At 43.8% G+C, this 15543-nt stretch overlaps 1 protein-coding gene across 4 annotated transcripts in view; it reads left to right on the top strand.

Moving 5' to 3' along the window:
• SSH2 (slingshot protein phosphatase 2) overlaps positions 1 to 14369 on the top strand; it is a 306592-nt gene extending 292223 nt beyond the window's left edge. For all 4 annotated transcript variants that reach the window (XM_003797117.2, XM_023517480.1, XM_023517481.1 and 1 more), the window contains 2 exons: positions 7104 to 7938; positions 11242 to 14369. In XM_003797117.2, coding sequence (XP_003797165.1) covers positions 7104 to 7938; positions 11242 to 13266 — 2860 coding nt within the window. In that variant the 3' untranslated portion in view covers positions 13267 to 14369. The remainder of the gene's footprint in view (positions 1 to 7103; positions 7939 to 11241) is intronic.
• Positions 14370 to 15543: the final 1174 nt, after the last annotated feature.

Below are 15543 nucleotides of genomic sequence, written 5' to 3' on the forward strand. Positions count from 1 at the left end.
GCGAGTCTCCTGCCTCTGCCTCCCAAGTAGCTGGGACCACAGGCGCCCGCCACAACGCCCGGCTATTTTTTGGTTGCAGCCGTCATTGTTGTTTGCGGGGTCCGGGCTGGGGATTCGAACCCGCCACCTTAGGTGTACGTGGCTGGCGCCTTAGCCGGTTGAGCTATAGGCTCTGAGCCGGATCTTGTATTTCATGTCTTCTCCCAGGAGGCAATAATAGTTTTCTCAAAGAGGTAGAGTCCTGATCCTAGCATTCTCTAGCTCCATGGTTAGCCAGGATAACAGTGAATGCTTAACTAGAAGTGGCAGCTATTTGAGGGCATTAACTTAGTGCTTTAGAAGAGAATTTTACCAAAGTAAACCCGTGTTCACATCGTCTTAATCAAAATATGAGGGTATGGACCATACAGTGACAGCCCCTCTGAAATACAAATGAATTGTATTTCAGTATATTTCAGTATATTGTTAACAGCCTGGAAAAAGCTAATGTTTAATAGTCAACCTTTAGACCTAAAAAGAATGATAATAAAGCTACTATTCATATCTGATTTGTTTTTTTCTGTTTTTAAAGTGGGAGGATGAAAGCAAAACAAGGAGGAAGGGATGTGTATATGTGCGCATGTGCACACGCTTTGAAACTCTATTAAACTGCCAGGAGCCCTGTTTGTTATTCTGCTCTCTGATCATGCAGGTATCTGGCAGATTTATGTTCCATTACACAGGTTCAGATTTCAGGCAGACCGTTTGCAAGCTTGGCCATGTGTCCATGGTATTAGGTTTCAGTGTATGAAGGCAAGGAAGAAAAACTGGGTGGTGGCCAGGGATAGTTTGTGCCACCATGCCCTGAGAAATATCAGTTTTGATTCTTTGAACACCTGTGTCAGAAGAGCCAGAGGAGGCAGCGTTGTCTTTTACCCTGGCTTTGCTGGTAGGGTCATTGAAGTTAGCTAGTGCACAGTTGTCAGCCAGCAGCAGGGAACCTGAGAATGAAAGGACATGGATCCTTGGCCAAGTGACAGCCAAGCACAATTGAGGTTTTAAAAGATTTTCTTTATAGATTTTCAGTTAAATAATCCTAAAGTATCTAGAACTATGCATAACACACAGAAAATTCTCAATTCTGTCTTCTTTTCTGGAGGCTGCCTAATATGCTAAAAACCTTAATAAACAGTGTGATTTTACTGGAAACTTTTTTGAGAGAGAGATGGGATCTTGCTGTGTTGCCCAGGCTGGATTGCAATTTCTATTCATAGGCTTGATCATGGCACATTACAGTTTCAAACTCCTGGGTTTAAGTGATTTCAGCTACTAGGGAGGCTACAGTAAAAGGATCCATTTTTAGCAGTACTCTCCTCTATGTAATAGAGTAACTTCTAGAGTTACTGCAAGTTAGCAGTAACTTCCTCAGAGTTGATGCTTTACCAAATCTGCAATAATAAGAAAGTGGAGACAGGGCAGCGCCTCTGGCTCAGTGAGTAGGGTGCCGGCCCCATATACCAAGGGTGGCAGGTTCAAACCCAGCCCCAGCCAAACTGCAAAAACAACAAAAAAATAGCTGGGTGTTGTGGCTGGCGCCTGTAGTCCCAGCTACTAGGGAGAGGATAAGCCTAAGCCCAGGAGTTGGAGGTTGCTGTGAGCTGTGATGCTACAGCACTCTACTGAGGGGGATAAAGTGAGACTCTGTCTCTTAAAAAAAAAAAAAAGTGGAGACAAGCCTTATATGTGCTGTCATTTTAATTTCCTTTTTAGCTGTGAATGGTGGGGTACATTTGTAGTCCCAGCTACTTGGGATGTTGAGGTGGAAGGATTGCTTGAGCTCAGGAATTCCAGGCTGCAATGAGCTATGATTGTGCCACTGTGCCACTGTGTCACTCCATCCTGGGTGACAGAGCAAGACTCTGTTTTTAAATAATTAAATAAATTTTTTTCCCATTCATTTACTAAGTAAATGAACTAAGGCCAAGTTCATACCCAGAATGGCTTCAGTTATCACATGTATGTCTGTGTGTTTATATGATCCAAATTCAAGTCAGAGGCCACTCAGCAGGGAGAGGGATCTAAGACTTGATTACATCATCCGGGCTGTAGACCAATTCTGAAGTTCTTTTTTGGCCACTTGTTTACTTGCTGCCTGCCTGGAATAGGCAGGGGGAGTTAGCTGGATTTAAAAGTTGAGAGTTTAAAATAATAGATATGATCTAATGTCTTGCATCTATCCCTACCAGTGATGGAGCATTAGAACAAACTGGCTCAGGACAAAGCTTCATTGGAACACAATTCAGTGTTACCAAATAAAACTGATGATGTAGACATACCCTATGATCCACCTTTTCCACTCCTATATATAACACCCTTGAGAAACTTAGGTGCATACCAGGCACAAACGGGTCCATGTCAGGGTTGTCTGTAAAAGCCAAAACTGTTAATCAACAGAATGGATAAATGTGGCATATTCATTACACTCTATGAATTACATTTACATACGGTGATTAATGGTAAAAACATAATTTCGTAAGAAAACATACCAAATGTATTCTTCTACCAGTCATTTGTAGAATACACCCAGTATGAATTCATGTACTTAAAGTTCAAAACATGCATTATATTATTAACAAAAGATGTGTTGACACTGTAAAGAAAAAAAGGGAGATAATAAGCACAAAATTCAGGATGGAAGAGAGGGAGGGCAGGACCAGGGAGAGACAAATGGAGTAGCAGTCCTTCAGAGGTAATGGTGATGAGTATCTATATCAAGAGCTGCCTACAATTCTATCTGCAGATTCTGTTGCAAAAATGAAAAAGACAGTAGCATCAGACCTATCTTTAGATTGGGATTTTTAATTTTCCTTTACAAGTAGGTGTCAGTTTAGTTTCAGAGCCCTGACTCAATATTTTCTGATGATTATCTCCCCCAGGAAGAAAAGGAAATCCCTGCTGGGCAGCACAGCTGTGATGTCAGCCACTTCCTCTGAAACATACATTGTTTGTGCCTATTAGCATCATTTCAGTCTCATTCCCTTCTGACTGATAAGTGATTTGCAGGAAGTTTAAAAACAAAAAATACTTCCAGCAAAGTGTAGTCCTGCAGTCCTAGCTACTCAGGAGGCTGAGGCAGGAGGATCAATTGAGCCCAGGAGTTCAAGGCTAACCATGAACAACATGGGCAACACAGCAAGACCCTGTCTCTAAAAGAACTAAATAATAAAATAAAAACACATACTTTGGGAGAATTCTTGGGATCATGAAAACTTCTCATTTAACTGTTGACCAATAGTGGTTCTGTTATATTATTAGAAGAGTGAGAACAGCTATCCCTGAGATATCTTCCCTGTTATTTGCATCCTGGGCATTATCCTATCACAGTGGGTAAGAGGAGTTGGTGCAGGTTTGAACATCCTCATGATAGGTAAGGAATAGAAATTAGAGAATACAGATTGTAAGAGGGACTTTATCTAACAAATGCAATCAGTGTAACCTGGTTTCTTGCACCCTCGACGAATCCCCAACAATAAAAAAAAATCTGGATCACACTGGGATATTGGGTAACAACTCTGCTTCTCCCAATGTACATGGTAAATAAACCTCTTTCTTTTATTACTCTGTAAAAAAGAAAAAAAGAAGTTAGAGAATACAGTCATATTTAGCTCAGGAAACAAAGAGTGCCTGAATACAAGAGAAGAAATCTTAAAAGAAATCACATTGTCCTCAGCTGGTCACAGTGTACAATTTAGACCCCCCCATCCAAGCATTTGGCTTGCCCCTCCCCAAAGCCACTCACTTGTTTGAGATATGTGATATGTTGTCTCCTCCTAGGGGTGGCTGTAGTTCATGCAGCTTGGAAAAGATGAAAAAATCCATCTTATACCAGCTAATTGACTACAGCTTGTGTTCATAAACAGATAGACCTGCTCCCTACCCAGGAAAGCACCCCTCTGCAGGCCTGAGTCAGAGAGAGCCCCACCCAAGCAGCAGACAGGCAACGGGAGCTGAGAGCAGGTGCAAAGTTGAGAACAAACAGGGGGTCACATTAGTGCAGGCGCATGACTCGGCAGAGCCTAGGCGTGGCCCTGAGCCCGGGGCAAGTAGGTTCAGGCTGAGTTTCCCATTCCACTCTGCAGTTAAGTAGCTCTTCATCAGCTTGCAAGTCATGGAGACCACACCCCAAGCACCATACTTAGTGACCTGTTTTCTGGGTAGGTGATCCTGACCAACCACAGGCCACATTTCTCTTTTTGGCTGAGGCTTTGGGAATGTACTTCCTTGTTAGAGTGTGTGGCTTGAAATGAAATTTCGTCCCTACCTCATACCCTCTCTCCATGAAATAAACCAAAGGACTGATTGCGGGGAGGGGTCATCCTTTGGCCAACCTGTTTTTCCAGGTGTCTCTTTAGCTTGGTTTTTATCCACAGATCCTTCTGAAGAGGGGCTGTCCTTTATGCGCAGCCTATTTGTCCTATTACTGAGTTTTCTCTCCAGATTTGCTATCCCATCTTTGCTTTCCAATTCAAGAATCATTACCATTCTCTTCACACGCCCATGTCACTCATTAATAGTACATTAGTACTTCATTCCAATTATGAAGAGTTGGTGTAACAGACTCCAACAATAGGCCCCAAATTTCCCTTTGTATTACTGTATGTTTCTGTGTGTGTGTGTGTGTGTGTGTGTGTGTGTGTTTTCTAGAGTCAAGGTCTCACTCTGTTGCCCAGGCTAGAGTGCTATGGCCAATCATATCTCACTGTAACATTGAATTCTTAGGCTCAAGCAATCCTCCAGCCTCCTAAGTAGCTGGGACTACAGGAGCATATACACCATGCCTGGCTAATTTTTTTGTTTTTTAAGAGACAGGATCTCACTCTGATACTCAGGCTGGTCTCAAACTCCTGGACTTAAGTGATCTTCCCACTTTGGCCTTCCAAAGTGCTGGAGTTACAGGTGTGAGCCACCATGCCTGACTACATGTATGTTTTGATTTTAGATTTTTTTCCTGGTTATAATTATTAAACATGCTCATTTTTTAATTTTAAAAATTATAGAAATATTGAATATAGAAAGTAAAAGCCTACCCCAGAAGTATCTCTACCTTTCTTGAAAGAATTAATGCTACTAGTGATACTACTCTGGATTTTTTCCTATATTACTCTAACATGGAAACTGTCCATTCCAAATGTCTTCAACATGCTTTTTCACTGAATCATACCCCTTGGACATCATTCCACTAATGTACCTGACAGTTTTATTTTGGGGGTGGTGGTATAAAGACAGAGTCTCACTCTGTTGCCCCAGGCTGGAGTACCCTGGCTTCTGCCTAGCTCACAGCAACTTCAAACACCTGGATTCAAGTGAACCTCCTGCCATTGCCTCCCAAGTAACTGGGACTATAGGCACCACAACACATGGCTAATTTTTCTATTTTTAGTAGAGATGGGATCTTGCTCTTGCTCAGGCTGGTCTCAAACTCCTGAGCTCAAGGGATCTTCTGGCCTTCGCTTCCTAGAGTGCGAGGATTACAGGCATGAGCCATTGGGCCCAGTCTACCTGACAGTTTTTAACAGCCTTATAACATTTTTGTATGGACTATAACTTAATAAATCCTTTCTTTGTTTTGTTTTATCTGGGTTTTGGGGGGGGGTTTGTTTTGGGTTTTTTTTGAGACACAGTCTCATCTGTCACCCTTGGCAGAGTGCTGTGGCATCACAGCTCACAGCAACCTCAAACTCTTGGGCTTAAGTGATCCTCTTGCCTCAGCCTCCCAAGTAGCTGATACTAAAGGTGCCTGCCACAATGCCTGGCTATTTTTTTGTTGTAGTTGTCATTGTCATTTAGCTCACCTAGGCAGGGTTCGAACCCACCGGCCTCAGTGTATGTGGCTGGTGCCAAGCCAACCTTTTTTTGTTTTGTGGGGTCTCATTTTTTAGTATCACAAAATAGTGTTATAGTAAATATCCTTATTTGTATATCTCCGTGCAGTTATAGTATTTCTCCAAGAAAAATTCATTAAGGAAGAATTGCTAGAAGGCCAAGGCAGGTAGATTGCCTAAGCTCAGGAGTTGAAGACCAGCCTGAGCTAAAGTGACAGACCCCCATCTCTAAAAATAGCAGGCATTATGATGGGCACCTGTAGTCCCAGCTACGTAGGGGCTAAGACAAGAGGATCACTTAAGCCCAAGAGTTTGAGTTTGCTGTGAGCTATGATGCCAGCCATGGCACTCTACCCAAGGCAACAAAGTGAGACCCTGTCTCAAACAAAAAAATAAAAAATTGCTTGTTAAAAGGTTAGGTTTCAGCTCGGTGCCTGTGGCTCAAGTGGCTAAGGTGCCAGCCACATACACCTGAGCTGGCGGGTTCGAATCCAGCCTGGGCCTGCCAAACAACAATGACAGCTACCACCAAAAAATAGCCGGGCATTGTGGCAGGCGCCTGTAATCCAAGCTACTAGGGAAGCGGAGGCAGGAGAATCACTTGAGCCTAGGAGTTGGAGGTTGTTGTGAGCTGTGAGGCCAGAGTATTCTACCCAGGGTGACAGCTTGAGGCTCTGTCTCAAGAAAAAAATTAAAAGGTTAGGTTTGGAGAGCTATTGTCAGACATCAGTCTTAAAAATTCTATAGTTCATCCCAGCTGGGGCAGAGGATCAAGAATCTGGGGCAAGAGGATCACTTATACCCTGGATTTTGAGGTTGCACCTGCACTGTGGTTGTGCCACTGCACTGAAGCCTGGGCAACGTAGCAAGACCCTGTCTCTTAAAAACAAACAAAGCCATCCATTCATTCATTTGACAGTTCATACTTCCTACCAGCAGTATATGAAAGAGCTTCTTTGGCCATACCATCAACAGCACTGGCTGTTACTTACTAACTATTTTAGTTCTTGTCTGTCTGAAAGATAACAAAATCAGATTTCACATTCATTTGATCTTGTTTTGCTTTGTTTTTTGTTATTAACTTGAGTGTCTTTTTATGTGTTTATTTCCAAGTTCCATGGAACAGTTAACAAAGCATTTTGCAAGTTAAGATTAAAGTTTATATGGGAACAGTTTTCTGGAAAGGTGTTAATTGTTTGCACAAATCAATTTAAAGTGTTTTCCTATATATGTCCTACACAGCAAACAGCGGCATAACAAACTGTGGAGATCTCATTCAGATAGCGACCTCTCAGACCACCATGAACCTATCTGCAAATCTGGACTAGAGCTCAACAAGAAGGATATCACCACCTCAGCAGACCAAATTGCTGAGGTGAAGACCACAGAGAGTCACCCCCCCATACCTCCTGTCTTTGTGGAGCATGTGGTCCCACAAGATGCAAATCAGAAAGGCCTCTGTACCAAAGAAAGAATGATCTGCTTGGAGTTTACTTCTAGGGAATTTCATGCTGGACAGATTGAGGACGAATTAAACTTAAATGACATCAATGGATGCTCATCAGGGTGTTGTCTGAATGAATCAAAATTCCCTCTTGACAACTGCCATGCATCCAAAGCCTTAATCCAACCTGGACATGCCCCAGAAATGGCCAACAAGTTCCCAGACTTAACAGTGGAAGATCTAGAGACAGATGCCCTGAAAGCAGACATGAATGTCCACTTACTGCCTATGGAAGAATTGACATCTAGACTGAAAGACCTCCCCATGTCCCCTGACCCAGAGTCACCAAGCCCCCAACCCACTTGCCAGGCTGAAATCTCAGATTTCAGTACAGATCGCATTGATTTTTTCAGTGCCCTAGAGAAGTTTGTGGAGCTCTCCCAAGAAACCCGGTCCCGATCTTTTTCCCACTCAAGGATGGAGGAACTGGGTGGAGGAAAGAGTGAGAGCTGTCGACTCTCAGTGGTAGAAGGAGCCCCTTCCAAAGTGACAGCTGATGACCAGAGAAGCAGCTCTTTAAGTAATACTCCTCATGTGTCTGAAGAATCTTCAATGGATGAGGAACAGTCAAAGGTAAAAATTATCTTTATAGCTTTCCAACTAATGAAGTTCTTTTCAAAGACAAAACATTTGGTATTCTGTTGACCTTATTTTTGATGTTACTAAAGATTTAGGAAGACAGTATGGGAACGATAGTCTGCCTGATATTTTCCTTGAAAATATAGGGCTTAAATATTTTTTAAATGAGTTGCCTTTTTTTTTTGGAGACAGAGCCTCAAGCTGTCCTCCTGGGTAGAGTTCTGTGACATCATAGCTCACAGCAACCTCCAACTCCTGGGCTCAAGCGAGTCTCCTGCCTCAGCCTCCCAAGTAGCTGGCACCACAGGCGCCCACCACAACACCCGGCTATTTTTTGGTTGCAGGCGTCATTGTTGTTTGGCCGACCCGAGCTGGATTCGAACCCGCCACCTTAGGTGTATGTGGCTGGCGCCTTAGCCACTTGAGCCACAGGCACTGAGCCTAAATGAGTTGCCTTTTGAGGAATTTATCTTTGTAGGCTTTTGGTGTCAGTGGAAGCTTTTCTGAGAGGAGATGACAAAGGGATTAGCCAAAATAACATCCTTGCTGAACAAGAACAGGTCACTTGCCTGGACCTCTGCAATTCAGATCACATCTTATCAATAATGGATTTAGATCCTGCCTGAGTGAGCCGTGTCTTTCTGAGAAGATAGATTTGGGCGGGGTGGGGAGTCTCAGAAAAGTCAGAGATTAGAAATGTATAAATAGTTGTTCAAGCAGCAACTGATTCCCATGCTAAGTTCTTGGTATTAATAATGTTTCTTAGCTGGGCATGGTAGCTCACGCCTATAATCCCAGCACTCTGGGAAGTTAAGGTGGGTTGATTTCCTGAGCTCATGAGTTCTAAACTACCCTGAGCCAGAGCGAGACCCTGTCTCTAAAAATAGCCGGGCATCATGGCAGGTGCCTGTAGTCCCAGCTACCTGGGAGGCTGAGGGAAGAGAATCACTTAAGCTTAAGAGTTTGAGGTTGCTGTGAGCTGTGACAGCACAGCACTCTACCAGGGCAACAAGTAATACTCTGGATTTATTTAAATAATGTTTCTGGATGCTTCATCTCCAACCTGTGGTACTCAAGAATTAAGGGGAAAGGAATATGAGAGCAGACAGAATCCTAAGATTCTTCTTAGGGGCATATAAGCTATTATAGGCCATCTCAGACCAGAGAAAAAATTACCGTGTATCATCAATTCTAAAACTCACAACTTGCTCATTTTGACATGTCTGACATTGGGATGCATATTCTAAACAATGGTGTCTTAGATCAAAACAGTGTAGCAATTAGGGAATAAATGATTTACTCTCACATACCAGACTTCACTTAATGATTTAGCTGACTACATTCTTGACACCTCCTGATGTCTGTCTACTTATATTTACCCACCTTATCCATAACTCTCCTGTTCTCTCCTTAACCATCCCAGGGCAGTTCTTGCCTTTGCTTCTGTTGTCATCCCCCCTCAAAAGCTATGCCTCTGTGTCCTTTCTTCTGGGAAGTCAGAATGCTTGAGCTCTCCTTTGGACCAGTGAGTGTTATAGCACTGACAGAAATAGCCTTTCTGTAAAGACATCGGTCATGTGAACACTCCTCCGAGGCCCGTGCACACACCGCTCATCTGTGGCTCCTCTCCCAGTCGTGGCAAGTTTGTTTCTGCCCAGGGTCTGGCAGATTTCCCTAGAGGAATTACTAACCTTGTTAGTTAGTACTAACTCTTGACTCTCTTTTGAAGGAGAAAGAATAACGATCCCTAGGGAAATATTATACTTTGAAGGTTTATAAAAAATCTTAACAAAGTAGATCGATAGTCATAATGGTACTACTTTAAGAGGTGTCTGAGGGCCATTTGCAGATTTTAAAATTCTTATTTTTTTTACAGTAGGACCTGATTTTTCATTGGCCAGTTTCCTTTGGCTTTGTTCTAAATCCATCTGGGAATTTGTAACTGGTAAAACAGAAGAATGTCAGCGAGTCATGGTTTCTAACCGTAGACACATGGCTACATGAACCAAGTAAACCTTTCTCAGAATGAGTATGTGAAATTTAGGGATTGTGCCATCAGATATCGAATGTACTCTTCCTGCTCTTGTTTTTTTGTTTGTTTGTTTGTTTGTTTTTAAGAGACAGAGTCTCACTTTATCTCCCTCAGTAGAGCGCTGAGGCATCACAGCTCACAGCAACCTTCAGCTCTTGGGCTTAGGCAATTCTCTTGCCTCAGCCTCCCAAATAGCTGGGACTAGAGGCACCCACCACGATGCCCGGCTATTTTTTGTTGCAGTTTGGCCAGGGCAGGGTTTGAACCCATCACTGAGGGTATATGGAGCCGGTGCCCTACCCACTGAGCCACAGGTGCCACCCAACTCTTCCTGCTCTTATGTGCTAAGATGCCGCTGCTAGGAGGAGCAGTGGGAGGGTGTGGATAAAAGTTAGCAAGACAGGAGAAAAGAAAGCAGTGAGTCTCCAAATCAGACATCACATGATAGTCTTATGCATCTTGCCCATCTAACACTACTGGCATATCTAGGGTAGCCAGTTATCCTTTTTTTTTTTTTTTGAGACAGAGCCTCAAGCTGTCCCCCTGGGTAGAGTGCCATGGCATTACAGCTCACAGCAACCTCCAACTCCTGGGCTCAAGTGAGTCTCCTGCCTCTGCCTCCCAAGTAGCTGGGACCACAGGTGCCCACCACAACGCCCGGCTATTTTTTTTTTTGGTTGCAGCCGTCATTGTTGTTTGGCGGGTCCGGGCTGGGGATTCGAACCTGCCACCTTAGGTGTACGTGGCTGGCACCTTAGCCGGTTGAGCTATAGGCGCCAAGCCGCCAGTTATCCTTTGAATGGCACTCTTCCCCTTGAATAGTTGAATAGGTTAGGGTCAAACTGGAAGTTGGTAGGCCAAATAGGGGACGTTTCATTTACCCCAGTATGGCCTGAATCCTGGAGGCTCATAGTCTTAGGAAAATACTAATTCTAAGAGCCTCCAAAGCTATTTGCTATTTATCCTGGAGCAAAGTATTGGATTGGAATTCTACTTGAGTGAACAGAACAGAAAGTTTAGTTAGTGACAAAACTTAATAATGAATTTTATCTCTCTGGCTTTGATGAGTCCAGTTTTTTTGTTTGTTTGTTTGTTTCTATAGTCTGACAAAACACATTAGCAAAGTATGGTCCTAGGCACTTCATGATTTGTATTCTTATAGCCAGATACGTTTTCCTGGATCAAAGGATTAATAAGCAGAAAATAACATCTTTTTTAAGTAGACTATAATTCATCATAATCGTCTCACTACTTTCTTTTCTTAGGCAATCTCAGAACTGGTCAGCCCAGACATTTTCATGCAATCTCACTCAGAAAATGCAATTTCAGTCAAAGAAATTGTCACAGAAATTGAATCCATCAGTCAAGGAGTTGGGCAGATTCAACTGAAAGACATTCTATCCAACCCATGCCAGACACCAAAGAAGAACATCATCCATGAGCTGCCCCTGGAGAGGGTCCAGGCCCCAGAGAACAAACCTGGACATTTGGAACAGGATGGGAGCTCCTGCACAGCCCCACCTGAACTAGCCAAAGACTCAGGGAAGTGTGACCCAGAAGGCTACCTAACCACACACACATTCACAGCAGACTTGGAAGAAGAGGAACCAACCGAGGAAGAACAAGAGCTTCAGGGCCCAGGGATGCACCCGGATGCCAAGTGGTGTCCTGGGTCTGTGAGGCGAGCCACCTTGGAGTTTGAAGAGCGCTTACGGCAGGAGCAAGAGCACCATGCTGCTGCCCCCACATGTACCTCATTGTCCACACGCAAGAATTCCAAGAATGATTCTTCTGTGGCAGACCTAGCACCAAAAGGGAAAAATGATGAAGCCACCCCAGAACATTCATTTGTCCCCAAGGAATTGGAGATAAGCAAGGGCAAAGGAAAAGGCAGTGGGTCTGAAGCTTGCTCACTATCCCATTCTGAGCAGAATGTGATTGTTCCAGCACGCGAGGTACTAGAGTTTCACCCCATGCCAGCTCAGGAGTGCCCAGGGTCAGATTCTAGAACAAACCAGAAAGGAACCCTGAAGGATCAGAGAACTGTGGTTTCATACCAGGGGTCTGAGACACAGGCAGTCCCTCTTGCCCTTCCCAAGAGGATAGAAATCATTGAGTACACCCACACAGTTACATCATCAGATCACACTGGGCCAGGGGGCGAAATCTCCACCAGCGAAAAGAGTGAAGAGCAAGGACTGAGGACAGTGAAAGTGGAGAAGTCCATCACTGTGCTCTGTGCACTGGATGAAAATCTAAACAGGACTCTGGACCCCAACCAGATTTCTATGCACCCCCATGTGCTACCTCTGCCTCATTCTCCTGAGTACAGCAGGCCCACTGATCACCTGGCCTCCACACTGAGCAGCAGTCCATCGGCAGCCCTGGAGACAGGAGCACCTTTTGTTAGTTGCACATCCCATGTACCATTTGCCAACTTGGATTACTTGCATCCCCAGACCCTGGTTCACCTGGAAGGCTTCACAGAGCAAAGCAGCACCACAGATGACCCTTCTACAGAGCAGGTTAGCTGGGAGGAAAGTCAGGAAGGCCCCCCTAGTGGCAACGAAGTGCAACAAAATGGCAAAGACCTAATTTTAATTAGCAAACTTGGTGAGTTACAGGAAAAAGTGGGCCCGTCATTTGTTGCTTGTCAACTCCCACATAGCTCTAGTAGTGAAAATATAAAGAGTAGCCCTGGTGTGGTGAAGGAGCACACTAAAGAAATCGAGTCCCAAGGAGTGATTTTCCAGGCAGAGCTCACCAAACCATCCCGAATGAGGCGCTCAGCATCTCTTGCCAAGTTAGGTTACTTGGACCTCTGTAAAGACTATTTACCAGACAGGGAGCCTATCTCCTCTGAATCCCCTCATCTCAAACTGCTTCAGCCGTTCCTCAGAACAGACTCAGGCATGCACACTGTGGAAGCCCAAGAGCCCCTTGGAAACCCAGGTTCCCCCCAGAACCCAGAGCCCACCAAGTATTTTGTAAAACAACTCAAAACGACAGAGTGTATCGTTCAGAGCAAGCCAGTGGAAAGGCCCGTTGTGCAGTATGCCAAAGAATTTGGTTCCAGTCAGCAGTGTTTGCTTCCCAGGGTGGGACCTGAATTGACTAGTTCTGAAGGGGGCCTTCCTCTGCTACAGACCGAGGGGCTGCAGTGTGCAAGCCCAGCCCCAGGCCTGGCTGTGGCACCCTGTCAACAACATGGCAGAACTCACCCCCTTAGGAGACTGAAAAAAGCAAATGATAAAAAACGGACAACCAACCCCTTCTATAATACTATGTGATTCTGAGCCTACACATGTGACTTTCCAAAAGAAATGTTTGTAAAAGGGGCAGGTGTAATATGTAAGGAACATGCACTTTATTGGTTAATTTTATAATGTTTTGGCATTTTACTGTTTTTGGCGCATGCAGGGTTTGGGTTTTTCAGTGTGTGTGTGTGTTATATGTAAGGAGAGAGATTGGTTTGGATGGCAAGACCGTTTTATCATTTTTTATTTAAAAAGATTCAAACCTCAAAAAAATGCTCATTTTCAAAGAACACCTGTATCAAAGGCAAATTGCTGTTTTTCAATCAACTGCCACCTGCTCCTCATTTTGCCCTCTGAGAAAAAGCATGGTTGCTTGATGGAAGGAAGCAGATGGGGAGGGTGGAGATGAAGCTGGGAATTGGACAATGGTCCCCTGTGTCTTTGTCATGATGATTTGCTTTCCAGACCTGAGGCATCAGATGGGCCAAAGCGCAGCCGGAAGTCAGAGGGCTCTCAGCCGCAGTGCTTTGGAGTTCCTAAAGTAGGCAGGCTCTGCTTTGCTTTTAAGGGGGCTGTCCAGAACCCATTTCTTCTGGTATTCAGAGTGTGTCATGACAGAAAGGCATGGTAATGGCTGGCTTTGTAAAGTCATCAAACAGTTTTTTTCCCCAAGAAAGTAATTTTTGAAATTTTAAAAGAACCTCAAATGAAATCTGAATGGTCTTCTGGAGAGGAAAGCAGAATGAGAGGATGAAGACATGAATTTAGGAGTGCTGAGCTGCTGCCCAGTAACTGCTGGGCTGATGGGATCCCCACCGGAGGGCATCCTGGCCCTCCCTGCCAGAAAGTGCTCTGCAGTGTCCTCCCAACTAAAACACAGTAGTGACAAGTTTGAAAAGCAGCAATCAAAAGTCGATGTGTTCTGGTAAAATGATTACATATGTAGGGTTTTAACCCTTCCATTACTTGAATAATTCTGTAGGCCTTCTGAGTTTAATGGCCATATTTGTTTTTCCTTCCCCATGCTCTTTCCCTGTGCTGCCTTTTTTTTATTTCATAGATACATTTGAATTGTTACATATGTATTAACCTCCATTGAATGCAACATTTTCTTTTCTCTGTTATCACTGTTAACACTTGACATAAGTTTTTGTTTCCTTCCTTTTCCTGGAAGGTCATTTCTCTAAAGTTTATACACAGTATTTATGTACATAATGTCACTCGCTTTCTTACAGTGTTTTGTTGATGTTGTAGGGTCTTTTTTGATTTATTCTTTTTAAGAAGGAGTAGAGTTGCAACTGGAAAACACACAAAGATACCAGAAATAAAACTGATGGATATTGGTAGGAATCTGTACAGTATATTGGTGGTGGTTTTGATTGTATAAATGGAGACTTCTAATCACTAGCTCCTGCCAAATTATGCATTAGTAACTTCTTCCTCAGAGAAACCCATAAAGGCTCCTATTAGGTCACAGTGTGACTGAGGCTTATTTCTCTTTGAAACTAAAGTCCCAGAACATTATTTTCCAGTAGCCTTCCACAGCCAAGAAGTTTCTATGAGTTTCCCAGAGTGGAACCTCCCTTTTGGGGCTCAGCCAAGAGCAAGTGCCTGCAATGACTCCATTTAGGATGCTGTTGGTTTGCTGCTGTTATGGAGATGTTAACACAGGAGCACCTGCCATAAACAAGCCTCTTTGAGCTTTTCTAGAAAACACACTTGGCCTGGAATGAAACACATTGGCAGCTCATTAAAACTGAAAAGGTTTGCAGATTTGCTTCCTGTTTGCTTTGGTTAATATCCACATTGCTGTGCATTGACTGAGTACAGACTTGAGATTTAAGTTTTTCATTGATCACAGCACTGAGAGGGAAAGACAGATGCACAGACTGTCAAGGTGATACCAGAGGCCAGAGTTTGGTGTAGGCAGATAACCCAAAGGTTGTTGTAAAGGTAAACTGGGGCCATTGGCAGGTGCTCAGGAGAAGCTGTGAATCCACTTGCTGTGTGGAAGCCGTGGTTGGTCTGATACCACTGCCAGAAGGCAGTTTGAACAGAAACTACCTACTAAAAGTGTCTTTATGGTCTAGTAACTTCGTGTGCCTGTGCTGTTGCTCAGTAGTTTCCTTAAATGTTTAAGTGTATCATCTACACAGTTTTGTGATTCCAGGATATTTTGTGTTGTAAAGTGTTTTGCTAGGTGGCATGAACCAGTGTGAGGACGCTTGCCAGATGGGGATGTAAATTTCCAGGACTTACTCATCTAAACTACCCCGTCTCCTTGAGACACTTCCACAGATACTGGATTGG

The sequence above is a fragment of the Otolemur garnettii genome, unplaced genomic scaffold (assembly GCF_000181295.1).
Source record: "Otolemur garnettii isolate 467f Iridium unplaced genomic scaffold, OtoGar3 scaffold00112, whole genome shotgun sequence".
Classification (NCBI taxonomy): domain Eukaryota; kingdom Metazoa; phylum Chordata; class Mammalia; order Primates; family Galagidae; genus Otolemur; species Otolemur garnettii.